The sequence below is a fragment of the Aedes albopictus genome, chromosome 1 (assembly GCF_035046485.1).
Source record: "Aedes albopictus strain Foshan chromosome 1, AalbF5, whole genome shotgun sequence".
Lineage (NCBI taxonomy): Eukaryota > Metazoa > Arthropoda > Insecta > Diptera > Culicidae > Aedes > Aedes albopictus.
Window position 1 is genome coordinate 95,725,290 of NC_085136.1, and position 13,881 is coordinate 95,739,170.

At 42.2% G+C, this 13,881-nt stretch overlaps 2 protein-coding genes across 2 annotated transcripts in view; one reads left to right on the top strand and one right to left on the bottom strand.

Moving 5' to 3' along the window:
- LOC109405079 (vesicle-associated membrane protein/synaptobrevin-binding protein) overlaps nucleotides 1-5,455 on the bottom strand; it is a 49,338-nt gene extending 43,883 nt beyond the window's left edge. The window contains exon 1 of the mRNA XM_029855036.2: nucleotides 4,657-5,455. Within this exon, the coding sequence (XP_029710896.1) occupies nucleotides 4,657-4,717 (61 nt within the window). The 5' untranslated portion in view covers nucleotides 4,718-5,455. The remainder of the gene's footprint in view (nucleotides 1-4,656) is intronic.
- Nucleotides 5,456-10,180: 4,725 nt separating this feature from the next.
- LOC109405092 (protein Spindly) lies at nucleotides 10,181-12,421 on the top strand. The gene is made up of 2 exons (XM_019678090.4): nucleotides 10,181-10,585; nucleotides 10,647-12,421. Exons 1-2 carry the CDS (start codon nucleotides 10,354-10,356, stop codon nucleotides 12,314-12,316), a joined length of 1,902 nt encoding a protein of 633 aa, XP_019533635.3. The 5' UTR covers nucleotides 10,181-10,353; the 3' UTR covers nucleotides 12,317-12,421.
- The last annotated feature ends 1,460 nt before the right edge of the window (nucleotides 12,422-13,881 follow it).

A 13,881-nucleotide genomic window follows, 5' to 3' on the forward strand; every position in this document is an offset into this window, starting at 1 on the left:
GAGCATTGGTTTCGCCAATATGACCTTTCGGTAAATCCGAGTAAACGCCTATTGTTCGTTTCACGGAAAGGCGAAATCGTAATGACATTCGACCTTTGCGTCTCTTTGATTCTGTAATCGATGTAACTGATCAGGTGAAGTACGTTGGAGTTATTCTTAATTCCAAGCTTTCCTGGACACCTCACATTGAGTTCAGAATCAAGAAAGCTTGTATGGCCTTCGGGCAATGCCAGCGAACCTTTGGTAAAACTTGGGGTCTAAAACCCAAGTACATCAAATGGGGTTTACATAACTGTTCGATCAATTATGTCTCATGGATGTCTTGTGTGGTAGCAAAAGGGCGAAGTGAGAATGATCAACCCAAATATTTTAGACCCTCAAGTTTTACCCCAAGGCTCGCCGGCATTGCCCGAAGGCCATACAAGCTTTCTCAATTCTGAACACAATGTGAGGTGTCCAGGAAAGCTTGGAATCAAGAATAACTCCAACGTACTTCACCTGATCAAATCAAAGTTAGGCCATCTGCAAAGGATGTGCTTGATGGCGATGTCTGGAGCGTTCTCTTAAACTCCCACGGCCGCACTCGAAATTTTTCTTTGACGTTGCCCCACTACATTCGTCTTAAGCAAGAAGCACTTTCTTGCACTTGCTGCCTATGGATACTCGGTTTACTAGAGTAAACTCCTATGAGATCAACACGCACCTCGTTGTTTCCACTTTTGGTGGATTGGGACAAAATTGCAGGTGCTGGTGTCCACTCTCGTATGCTAAGGCTTCATCAGTCTTGGCACACTTGGCAGACACTGCACCCAGGGTGGCCACTAAATATCAGTTTTGAAATTCCCGTCTTTTTCCCGGTTTTCCCGGTACGATTTTTGAAATTTTCCCGGTTTTTAAAATGCACATTTTTAGTACGTAACGCCCAATTTTCGTATCATATGGATGATAAGTACCATGTAAAATACACTTGCAATCCTGTGAATACTATGTACTAGATATTTATAGTTTAATATTATTCTTGCATCTAAGGAAAAAATGGAAGTAACTACCAATGATGACATAAAAGGCGTATGCTACACAATTACTTACAACATATTTTCATTCAGCTCCAAATAGTGCATAATTCAAGCTTTCACTCACTCATTATTTTACTTATTTTCTTGTACTTAAAAAAAAAAAAACAAGTGTAGAAGTGGTAGCTAACTATGACAGATCTATAATAGGTAAGATGTGCATATAAAATCAGCAAAGGTCGCACTCGATTATCCGGGACATGGAGGATATTCGAACTATTTTTTTTTTTAAATTTTATTCGTTAGCGTAGGTGCCCTAACGCAACTTCATTGGTGTTGTTTCCGGGGATTCCTCCAGGATGTCCAACTGAGTATTCCCCCAAAAACTTACATCTGGAGATTCTTACAAAGTTTTGTCCGAGATTTCATCTTTCGATTACTCAAAAAATACTATCTTGGATTTCTTCAGTAAATTCTGTCAGCGATTACACCTTGTATATCTTTTGTGGATTCCTCTAGATTCCTTAACCGTCCATAACTAGCGCGGTTGGCCACCACCGCCAGCACCACGCTAATACTGAACACAAAAAGCGAGATTTTTTCAACGTGTTGTAGAAAACACAACAGCGCGATCGCTCAAGGGTTAATGGATGTATTCTGGAAGAGGTTCCTTTAGGGAATTTAGGATTTTAGTCTGTTGACAATTAGGGAATAGAACTTTTGGTCTGGGATCATGAATTCGATCTAGGGATTTCTCCTGAAACTTCTGAAGAATTCCCAAAAGAATCTCCCACATGTCTAGAAGGTTTCCCAAGGAACTCTTGGAAGAGTTCTCGATTAAAAAACTCCCACAGTAGTTTGATTTTCAGGATTCTGGAGTATTTCCAGAAATAGCTATCGTAAAGTTTTTGTAAGAAATTTTGGGAGATCATCCAGAAGAAACTCCTTGGTGATTTGCAGAGGGAGCTTCTGAAGGATGCCCAAAAGCAACTCCTGGAGCAACTCCAAAAGTAACTTTCATAAGCAACTCCTGCAGGTTTCTTTTAACAAACTCCTGGAGGGTGCCCAAGAAGAACTCTTGAAGGAAACGCAGTAAGAAACACTGAAGAAATTCCAAAAGCAAATATAAAATAAAGATAAAATTCAGCAAAATCTCTTGGAAGTTTTCAAAATCCAAGTTTCAGAAGGCACTCCTGCAGAAATCGTGCAAAGAACTCGTGGAGATGGATGAGTAACAGAATGATATCCTGGAGAAATACCAGAAGAAACTCTGTAAAGGATTCCAGAAAGAGCTCCCGATTGATTTCTAAAAAAAACTTTCGGAGGCATTCCAGAAGAAAATACTAGGGAAACTCCACAGGAAGCTCCAGGAAGAAAAGGAAAAATTTTCTGATAAAAAAAATAATCTGGGAAGACTTCCCGTAGGAAATTTTGAAGATTGCAGCAACGCCTGTTATAATTGCGGAAGGAAAATCTTGATGAATCTTAAAAGAAACTCTTGAATAAATTGCAATAGGTTGTCTTGATAATAACCCAGTTTAGTGGTTATGATTTTCTTATCTATTAAGATTCCTGATGAAATTTCGGAAAGATTCCCTGAAAAAAAACTAGAATAAATTTGAGAAAGGACACGGGTTAATCCAAAAAGAAACTTTTGAAAAAATCTCAGATGTAAGAAACTCTTTCCTCGAAAAAATCTCATCGAATTCCAAGAGATAATCAAGCTATGTACCGCTTGACCTAGAAGAATTCTAGAAGAAACTTCTTGAAGAATCCCAAGTTCTGTTTCAAGGAAATTCCAAGTGATTGCACAGGCGAATTCCTTGAGATTTCGTAGAAGTATCCCAGGAGTATTTTGGTTTGGCTTTGATTTTGCAGATTTTCGATGAGGTGCAGCATTCAAATATGCACATTAAGTTACTCTTAACAACAATTTTCCCGGTAATCATTCCAAATTCCCGGCTTTTTCCCGCTTTTTTCCCGGTCGTTCCGAATTCCCGTCTTTTTCCCGGTTTTCCCGTTTTTCCCGGTTCGGTGGCCACCCTGTGCACCGTTTTTCAGGCTGAAATCTTTGCTCTTATGTGAGAAGTGCAATCAGCACTTCAGCAACACGTAATGGGCAAAGCCATATACTCCTGTTCAGATAGCGATAGTCAGGCTGCTATTGAAGCACTTGCTTCGGCCAACTCTAGGTCAAAGTTAGTTATCGCTTGTCGAACTTAAATCGAATTCAGCCAACGTTGTTTACCTTGTATGGGTACCAGGCCATTCTTCCATCGCTGGAAATGATGGCTGATGAGTTAGCTCGCACTGGAGCATCACATGACTTCATTGGCCCTGAGCCAGCTATTCCGATATCGAAGTGTTGGGTAAAGCTTCAGATTCACACCTGGGCTGCTACTCAACACAGACAGTACTGGAATAGTTTGGAGTCATGTCGTCAAATAAAATTATATTGTACAGAGGCATCTCCATAGATAGTAAAGTATCTAACTATCTGTCTAAGCAGAATTGCAGCATGCTGATCAAAGAAGGGACTGGCCACTGCCGACTCAGCTATCACATGGCGAATATTCAGCAAGCTGATTCATTTGTATGCGATAGCTGTGAATCCAATTATGGGACATTGTATCATTTAATTTCGAGTACTCGCTAAACACTTATTAAGTGAAATTAACTTCAGAAATCTGATTCTTAAAAATGTTCTGTAGTTCTTAATTCGCTGTAGTAAAAAGCTATAGGCTGTCTACGCTTTATGCGTCATTACAGTGGCCTTTTCAAGGCGCTGTTTGAACCCATTGTGGTACGCTTTTGCGTTAGTACCCTCTTGCAGGGTATCTTTTCCTATTTTCCTACCTGTTCCTATCCCCATCGAAATCCCAATTTCCTTTCTTTTCCCTCAGATAGATGATAAAATAAGCATTTATTATGACGAGGTCACAAATGTCCCAAATAGCGGATAACGTGCCTCTGGAGCCATCCTTCTGATACCTGTTCGTTGACAGCTCGAAGTAGCTCCGATTCATGATACGTTGCCCACAGATGGAAGAAGGAAACAAAGTCAAGTCAAAGTGAAGTTGCTCACAGTAACTTTGGCACAACAAAAAGGTACAAACAAGTTGAAACGGTTGAAACAGCTTTGAGCTCGAATCAATTCATTGAACACAGCTAATGTGGATAGGCATAGCATCTGAATTCATCCAGCTATCATTTCTTTTCCAAGCTAGTACCGGAACGGTTTGATATTTTCTCTGAAAATCTAGCAGAATTTTTCCTGATTTTTATTTTAAACATTTCAATTACAGCGAAAGAAGGAAAAAGTCCCCACAACAATGCGATAAGCTCGATTATTCATTTATCACATTGATACGCAATATGCAATGTCATTTAATTCGTGATCTGACAGTCATGCAATGTTTGACAATGCAATCATCATCAGCGCTCTGTTGTTTTCAGTGCTTGAAATAAGCACGAAACTAGCAAAGAGAGATGATTAAAATTCTGTTATCGATGAGGCCCCCAAAAACAACCTTCGACCGTGTGTAATCACCATGACCTGCACGGTGCCATTGTCGTTATGCCGTCCTTCCCCATATCCCGAAAATCCCCGAATCCTACCACCAATCCCCTCGATTCTACCTACCTACGAATTTCAGCTCGTTCGCAGGCTCGATAACAAGCAATTGCGCTGGTTTGTTCGACATCTTGGCTCTCGTCCCGGATTACCAGTGATGATGACCTAAACGCTTTCAGCTGCTTCCGAATCCACTACCACCCGCCGGGGGATTGCGTTTTCTTCCCGAAAATCTCCTCTAGTTACACAAACACACACACTTTGCACACCGCACTCTTTCTGCCGTTCGTTCCGATGGTCGTCGATTCGTCGGGAAGAGAATAGGCAGAAAATCCTAAATGGATCGATAAAACACTCCACTCACAGGCAAACACAAAACGCACTTCCACACACTCTCGCTCTGCCCCCTTGGCTCGTTGTCGTCGTCTCTCTTCCCTGGCCTGGCTCTGCTGCTGCCGTGCGGGCACAGGTTACGCGAAAAATCTATAAATCCACGGAGTCTTCTTCGCTCGGCTGCGTCGTCTCTCCTTTGAATCGAGTAGCCGCGTTTTCCGTCTGGTTCCTCTAGCGCGCACGGAACCGTCACTTGCCGTCGATAATCCGACCGACCTCCGGAAACAACACCGAACTAGGATTTTCCTCTCCACACAGGGACAACACTTCACGGAGCACGCAAGAAAAATCAATTTTCACGCCCCGGTTTCGTTTCGCTTTCGTCGTCACTCGCTCTCCACGACCGATTTCGGCTCTTTCTTTTTTCTTTTCACTGCGTTTCGTCTGTCGTCGCGGGTTTGACGTTGCGGTTACAAAACGCAAATTTCGCCCCGTTTTTGAAGGGGATTGTTTTGGGCAAGGTTTATTCGATGCGAGGTTTCGAGTGGGTACTATCTCGCTTTCTCTCAGCTTTTGGAAGCTGTATCCTTTTCATGTTCGTGACTACCTCGTGGGGTTGCAAAAGACCTTGCAAGAAACTTCAAAAAATTCGCCCGTGGAAACAAAATTTGGTGTTGCCAGAGGCGAATGTGTGAGTTGGATGAAGGTGTCGGTTCTGTTGGCATAAAATGATTTAGTATATTGCGCGCAAACCCCAAAATTTTATTCCCACCTTTGGGTTTCCGCGCCGAAGACCCAGCGCCAGATTCGGCGACAAAGAAAACTGACAGCAGTCGCCGGACAGTTGGCAATCCTGATATTTGACGGCGGCCGCCCGGTAGTCATGGGAGTGGATTGTTGTCACGCAAATAGATCTTTTCTCTGAAAATGCATGTGTATTGAGTTATTGTTGACAGATTTTCTGCAGTGTTAGTGTGAAATTCAGCGATTTTCTGTATCGCGTAAGCCTCCGCTGGAAGAAAACGTCATGTTGTTCAGCGAAGCAAGTAAAATTTTCAGTGAAAAAAGCAATAAATAAAACTATTCAAAGATTTAAAAAATCTGTTGCCATCAGTGATCCGAATCTACATTCGCACTGTGGTGTGCGGACATTGATTATATCCGAGAAGAATTTACCGTCGATTAGAACGTGGTCGATTTGGTTTTCTGTTTGGTGGTCGGGTGATCTCCAGGTGGCTTCGTGGATATCTTTGCGGGGGAAGAAGGTGCTTTGGACTACCATACCACGGGAGGCTGCAAAGTTTACGCATCGCTGGCCGTTATCATTCGATACGGCGTGCAGGCTGTTTCGCCCGATTACCGGTCTGTACATTTCCTCCCTTCCTACCTGCGCGTTCATGTCGCCGACAACGATTTTCACGTCACGCGGCGAGCAACCATCGTATGTTTGCTCTAACTGCGCGTAGAACGCTTCTTTCTCGTCATCGGGTCTCCCTTCGTGTGGGCAGTGGACGTTGATGATACTGTAGTTGAAGAATCGGCCCTTAACTCTCAACATGCACATCCTTGCGTTGATCGGCTTCCACCCGATCACACGTTGTCGCATCTTGCCCAACACTATAAATCCTGTTCCCAGTTCATTGGCGGTGCTACAGCTTAAGAAGGTAGCCGCTCGATGCCCGCTTTTCCACGCTTTCTGTCCAGTCCAACAAAGTTCCTGCAACGCCACGATGTCGAAGTTGCGGAGATGTAGTTCGTCCAAGAGTTCGTCGTAGATTATCCTGTCACATCCTGCGAAACCTAGTGACTTGCAATTCCATGTTCCAAGTTTCCAATCGTAGTCCTTATTTCGTCGCGTGGGTCTTTGCCGATTGTATCGAGTCGTATTTTCTCCTATGTTATTCGCAATGGGGATTTGTACGGCCCAATTGGGCCTACGCCAACACTCCTGTCTCGCCGGAGGGCCATCGTGCCAGTTCTGTTTAACGTCCCAACAAACACTGGGACGACCACGCTGATGGGGCTACAACCTTGGATCTAGCTGGGCGTGGTGCAGCGTTTCTTACTCAGCCACTGGATGCCAGACCAGACGCTGTTTGAGCCGCACCTCCTTGGTGAACAGACGCTCGGGTCGTACCTCCTCAATCTAGCTGAAGTCAGAAGGACAACAGTGCCCAGGCTGCACTACCAGCTAAGCACACAACTCTTAGCTGGCGGTATTTGTCATCGTTTGACCCGTGGAAGCATGAGGTAGGAACTTGTGAGGACCATGGGAGCTATGTTGGACCTGCAGAGGAGCTATGGACCTGCAGAGCTATGTTGGACGCTCTCCTTATCGACTCACCGTTTTGCAGCCCAAAACCAAAACATTGCTCTTGTCAAATGAGATATCAGAACACCTTTATTCAGGTCTATCCAACGATACCGATAATAACGATAAAGGTGTCGTGGCTAATCTTTGTGCTTCGATATCAATGGGGAAAGTTACGTTGATATCGAAAATATAGTTCCGAATAGTTTCCGATAAATCTTCATGAAGAAAAACAAAATTTCAGTGACAAAACGGAATTTAACGAAATTAAGTTACGTTTCGGTAAAGATTTATATCTTATCACCGATAAAGGACATATTTCAAGTTTTGTTATCGATCGATGAAGTTGTTTGAATATATGTAAAGATTTTTAACGAAGTTTTTGAAATGGTTGACCTGGTGGTGATGTCAAGGTTCGAATCCGTTTGCCAACAGAAAGTTTTTTTTAATTGAAAATCGAGTCCATGGTAAAATTGAAAACATTATGCTGTTGAATTGAAACGAAAATCAGTCTGCACAAATTTAGTGGCGTTGTGTATTTAAATTAAGAATAAAAATTTTCACCGCAAGCCGCCCTTCAGTGTAGGGTTAAAATAGTTATTTATGCAACAAGTATAAAAATAAATTTATTTTATACCACTTGACTTTATGTCAATGGATTGGAACCCTCACTCTGCGTTCAAAACAAAGACGACTATATAAAGTACACTGAACGAAATCTCCCGCCGTACAGAGAATGATTTGTCATTCAATGCGATACAAATCCGCAGAATCCGAATTTTGAATGATTTTGTGGCAAAATGAGTTTATTGCGTTTTCTTGAATGAAAATCATCCTGTAACAAAATTAGAATTGACTCAAATTACGAATAAATTTGAGTTAGAGTTTGTTGTGATTGATTATCATCACAAAACCATCTGAAATCGTTTCAACATGTTCCTCATACTGAAAACCATTCAATACACAGAACGAAAATCCTTACGACCCAAGTATGATTCCTCATTCAATAGGACAGATAGGTGAAGTACTAGATTTGTAGTAATGAGCTGAATTTTAGTATGGTGAGAAGGTCAATTCTCCGTTTCTGCAATGAAATGGTACAAAAAGCGTGGGTATTATGATTCCTTGCCTAATTTGATGCCGTTTGAGCAAAACTTTGGGTAACAGTGTTGTTGTTTTCTCCATTTCTTGCAACATAAACAACATGGTTATCCAAAGTTTTGCTCAAACATCATCAATTTAGGCAAGGAATCATAATACCCACGCTTTTTGCACCATTTCATTGCAGAAACGGAGAATTGACCTTCTCACCATACAAAAATTCAGCTCATTACTACAAATCTAGTACCACACCGAACGTGCCCCATTGTGTGCTCAATCCATCAGTCCTAAAAACGTTATCAAATGATTCTCCGCGCATTTTGTGTCGGATTTTTGTTCAACTTCTGTATTATTATTTTCTGCAAGTTGTCTGACAAATTTGAATTGGCAGAATGTGCAAATGAGCATAATTCGAAAACAAGCTGAATGTATTCCAACACAGCCCCATTCTGAAAATCATTCTATTTTAGTTTGGCTTTTCATTTTGTTGTTGACACATCAGTTTAAGATAGAAAAATAAAACAAATGTGGCGGTCGAAGTGGTCGCCTGAAATTTTCTAATTTGAACGAAAAAAATATTGCAGCCTGATTTCAGTGAATTGTGCAATGTGCCCAAGCAGTGGTCAGTTTAGTCAGAGAAGAGAAGGGCATCTCAGAACAAACCGAACACACGAAAAGTGATTAATTTTAGGCGTGAAAAATCGACTCGATTTATTTTGTTTCTGCCCATTTCGTTTCCATCGTGTATAAACGTCAAAACAACTGCATGGATCAAAGTGTATTGATTATTTCAGGTATAATCAAAATTAATGAACAGATGACGTCATATCGCCGATAATTTATCTTATTCTTCAAAATTTTGTTTCATTGAGAGCATATCAATTGTTGTTTCGACCACTATTGCAATAATATGGTACACGTACCAAAGATGGTTTTTGCAATTGCAGGCTGTTATGAAGCATTATAATGGGGTTTTGCCAATTTTTCTTAATTATCATAACGATTTTATACATATTCCCATCACTATTGTATCGCGTACCCTATTTACGGTTTTAAGAGATAAGCAACTTTGACTGTGTCCCCGAAATACATTCTAGTTAAACACATTTTTTTTGCGAATCAGTTTTTGAGTTGGTGTACCTGCCTCCGAAATACTTTGCTTATTCGTGTCAACACGGTTGAAATTTTGCGTGTAAAAAGTGTGGCTTCAACCGCTAGGTGTCGCGACCAACAGCATGAAATATTTATCAATTTCTGACTCGGGAGATGACCTTCTCTTCTCTGGTTTAGTGGTAGTGATAAAATGCTTTAATCGTGTATGTCCTGTGCCATTTTTTTAAATAAAGCGTATTTTTACAACTAAATTTTGTCTGTTATTATTTTCGAATATTCTAGGAAAAGTAATGTCATAACCTTTCCAAGTAGTACGAGAGAAATTGACTCTCAATTTCTCTTAAACTAGTTGAAATGGTTGTGATTTTATTTTTTCTAGGATATTTGAAAAAGAATTGAAACAAATTCAAGAGAATGACACCTATATGAGCAACATTAGATTTTACAATGACTTTCATCTATATTTGAACCGTAAAACTGGATGGGTTTTGAATGAGAATCATCCTTATCTAGATTTGTTTTGATTCCGAATAGAATGATTATAATTATAACATTGAATGATTTCCATATCGCTTGTTTTGTATCTGTCAGATCTGGAATTGAATGACGGCCTTCTACAAATCATGTGATTTTAGGCATGGGGCTCCAATGAAGCACTTTTCATTCAATTTATGGCGGGGATTTTCGTTCAGTGTACTGTAACCAATGCAGTAGTAGATTCGAACAAAAGAAGTAATAGAACATCATTTAAACAGACGTAAACAAACAGCAATCAAACGGCATAACAAAGCATGATAGCTGCGACAAATCAACGGTTCTGGAAAGATTTTGCAGTTTTTTCGGTGAAATTTTGCATTTTCTCAGAGTTTTATTAATGTAGAAAGTTTACCAGCCGAAAAGCGTTAAATATGAGTGCCGCGAACCAAACCATCATTGCCGACATCCAGTCACTAACCGGGGACGAGCTGGCCGAACAGTACCGCCGTTTGGCCGATGCCTACCGAACGTTGAAGCGAGCGCACGAAGACGAGCTGCAGGCCAGCTATGAATTGCGACGGAACTACCAGACGGCGTCCGAATCGGTGACGTACATGAGCGCCGAACTGGAATCGATCGATTCCGTCCACAAGGAGGAGCTGGGTGAGTTTTAATTCTGATTCTGTTTTTTTTTTGTGGTTGATATTGAAATCATCCTTTTCAGCCAAATTGAAGGAGAAATACGTACTGACGCTGACCGGCCTGAAGGACTCCAATGCCGATCTCAAACAGTACAACTCCACCCTGGAAGCCACAGTGGATGATCTGCAGAAACAAACGTCGGCACTAAAGGAAAAAATCGAAGAGTTGGAGGCGGGTTCCGCAAACTCCGAGTCTGTGACGGGAAACTCAACATTGAATTCGGAAAAGGAAGCTTTCTTGGAGAGGGAAAATGAGGAACTCAAGCAAGCCATAGCTGAACAGCAGGAGAAAATTGATACGTTGATGTTGCAACTGGTCAACTCCGAAAGCACAGTGGAAAATCTCAAGGAAAAGATTGAGTGTGTTGAAGACAATCTGAGTTCGAAACGGCAAGAGCTGGAGGAGATTAGAACACTGTTGGATTCGACACAGGAAGAAAACATGCGATTGAATGGGGAAATTGCTGCGCTGAGGAGTGCACCTCAAGATGCGAACAAGAAAGGCAACTCGCTGTTTGCCGAAGTAGACGATCAGCGACAGAAGATGATCGAAATGCTGCAAAGCCAGCGGAAGCGATATACCGAGATGAAGAAACTGTACAGTGAAAGCCAGTTCCAGATCAGGAGGTTGACTCGGGAAAACGAGGAACTGTGCAACGAAATCAAGGCATGCAGTGAGCTGTTCGCCAAAGCGGACAACACCTTTCGTGACGAGAGCAGTCGACAGATCAGTTCCCTGGGGAAGGATGTCCAACAATTGCGGGAACAGCTGGCAGCGACCGAGAGGCGTCTGTTGGAGAAGGCCAACGACATTAATTGGGTGGATCCTTTTGTTTCGTTCTATCGAAATGAGAGTGGCAATTTGAAGACTGCGCTGTTCCAATCTCAGATGGCCAAACGATTGGTAGACGAGATCTGCTGGGAAGCTCAACGAGATTTGGCCAAGTGGCGCTTTGAAGCCCTCAAGTCGCGTTACATCATAATCAATCGCGAGTCTCTTCTAGAGGAACACGGAATCGCTTTTGAAACTCTGGACGCTTTTCAACTGGGAATTCACATTGATGAAGCAACTGTGGCCAAAGCCACACCCCATGTGGGCTTCACTCCAGCAGTTGTGAAGTCCACTCAGGAAGCATGCCCTGACCTCAATCCCCTGGGTGATCTAGAGAATGATTTGAATTCTCTCGCCCTAGATGAGTTGCATCACCCTTCTCCTTTGATACTACCACCTCCGCCGCCACCAATGCCTCTGTCGAAGCCCCCTACGAAACAACTGCCGGAAAAGGTCGAAACAATCACACCGCTTGCTACGCCTCTGGTAACACCGATCCAGTCCCCCAAGTCCGACCAGAAAAGCTCCAAACCCCTAACAAATCCCCTCCCCTACCGAGACATTGTGTTCATCCCGAAAAACGCCCCCCTGACCGACAGCCTAAAGAAGAAAAATTTCGCCGAAATGCTCGAGAAGACACAAGCGGAGGATTCTGCCTCGAAATCGTCGGCATTCAGCGCCGTAAAGATCGCAGATGACGAAGAGAAAGAAAATTTGGGACGACGGCAACAGGAGCAAGACTCAGCGCAATCCAAAGCCTGGGGCTGGATATCGGAGAAACGAACCAAGAACAACATCGTGGTGAGGAGGTTCAAGTTTCCCGAACGAAAGTTCCCCGTCGAGGGGCAGAAGGAAGCATGAATATAGGTATTAGTGATTGAGAGTGTGTTCACGTACTGGACATTTTGAATGTGGTTTTCAGAGTTATTTTGGTTGAATATAGACTTGTATTTTGGCTATAGCATATACAGTAGAGGCGCTCAAGGTTTTATGATCCGAACAGGCCTTCTATATAGACTATTGTGCTGTGCAGCAATGAGTTTTGGAATCACCCGACAACATCTTTTCTAGGTAAGTACACACCCTATTTTGATTTTTTGGAACCACCGTAGGTACGGCATTTGCAGTGTACGCAGGGCATACACAAGGATTTTTTTTTAATTTCCAGAGAGAAAATTATACATTTAATATCCCAAGTAACCAAAAGTTCAGATAAGAAAGTACTTTATAAGCTAAGAAGTTAAAAAAAACTTCAGTGTATTGCGAGAAGGAGAAAACCAAACTTATTTAAATACTTTTATATACATTTTTATATACATGATACTCCTATGTAGATTTGAATCGCGTCCTCCGGCGTGATTACCCGCTGTTTTACCGCTGTGCTGCTATAAATCGAAACTTGATATTGATAAGTTGCGAAGTTAACTGGACAAGTGTGTGTATTATTGCACGATTACCGTTACTTTTTTGCGCTTCCGCGAAATTACTGTTTCTTCTTGTGAAAGACGAATGCTAAACTTAAAATTTGTTTGCTCGATAGTGGATAGTACTCATCCGCACCGATTGCAATCTGCCAAGATCCACCAAATATCATTCAACGTTTAAAAAGCGAATTATAATCGATCATCATCGCCCAAATACTCTATTGGTTTTGTCGACGACAACATCCAGCAGAGGCGCCGGCAGCAGAATGGAAAAAGCGAAACAAATGGTTTGTGTGCGATGTGTTCTTCTGATTGCAGCGGATCAATTGTATACGGTTTGCAAAGGCTTTTGCACAGACGTTTATCATGCAAAGTGTGCAAATCTCTTTCCCGATGACGTCATGAGCTGCAAACGAAATTGTGGCCTTTTGTGGATGTGTGGAAGCTGCGGGAAGCTGATGTGCCAAATCCGAAGTGATGAAACACTGATTGCGAAACGATCGACACTAGCAGCAAATACCGTTGCTAAACCCTTGGTGAGCTCCCTACCAGTTTTGGACCACGATTTGAAGGAAGAGATTCAGGACCTGAAAGTGAAAGTGCAAGCCATGCAACAGTCAATTGCAGATTTGAGTTTGTCTCGCGCCGTTAGTTCGTCCGTACAGGAGGATGTTCCACTTGCACGATCATCGCCAAAATGCAATTTGACACTTCTGCACGGATCAAAGTCGTCTGCAGGGATTAACGCCGAAAACCGCTCATCTGCACTACAAGACAAATTTTGGCTGTTCTTAACTCGGATCAAAAATACCGTTAGCGAGGAACAGATTTCCCGAATGGTGTCACAAGTCGTAGGATCGAAGGACATTATAGTAAAGCGGTTGTTAGCAGATTGGAAGGATCTTTCACTGCTGCCGTACGTTTCGTATAAGATAGGAATAGATGCAAAATACAGGGATGTCGCAATGATTTCGTCTAACTGGCCTAAAGGCATCTCTTACA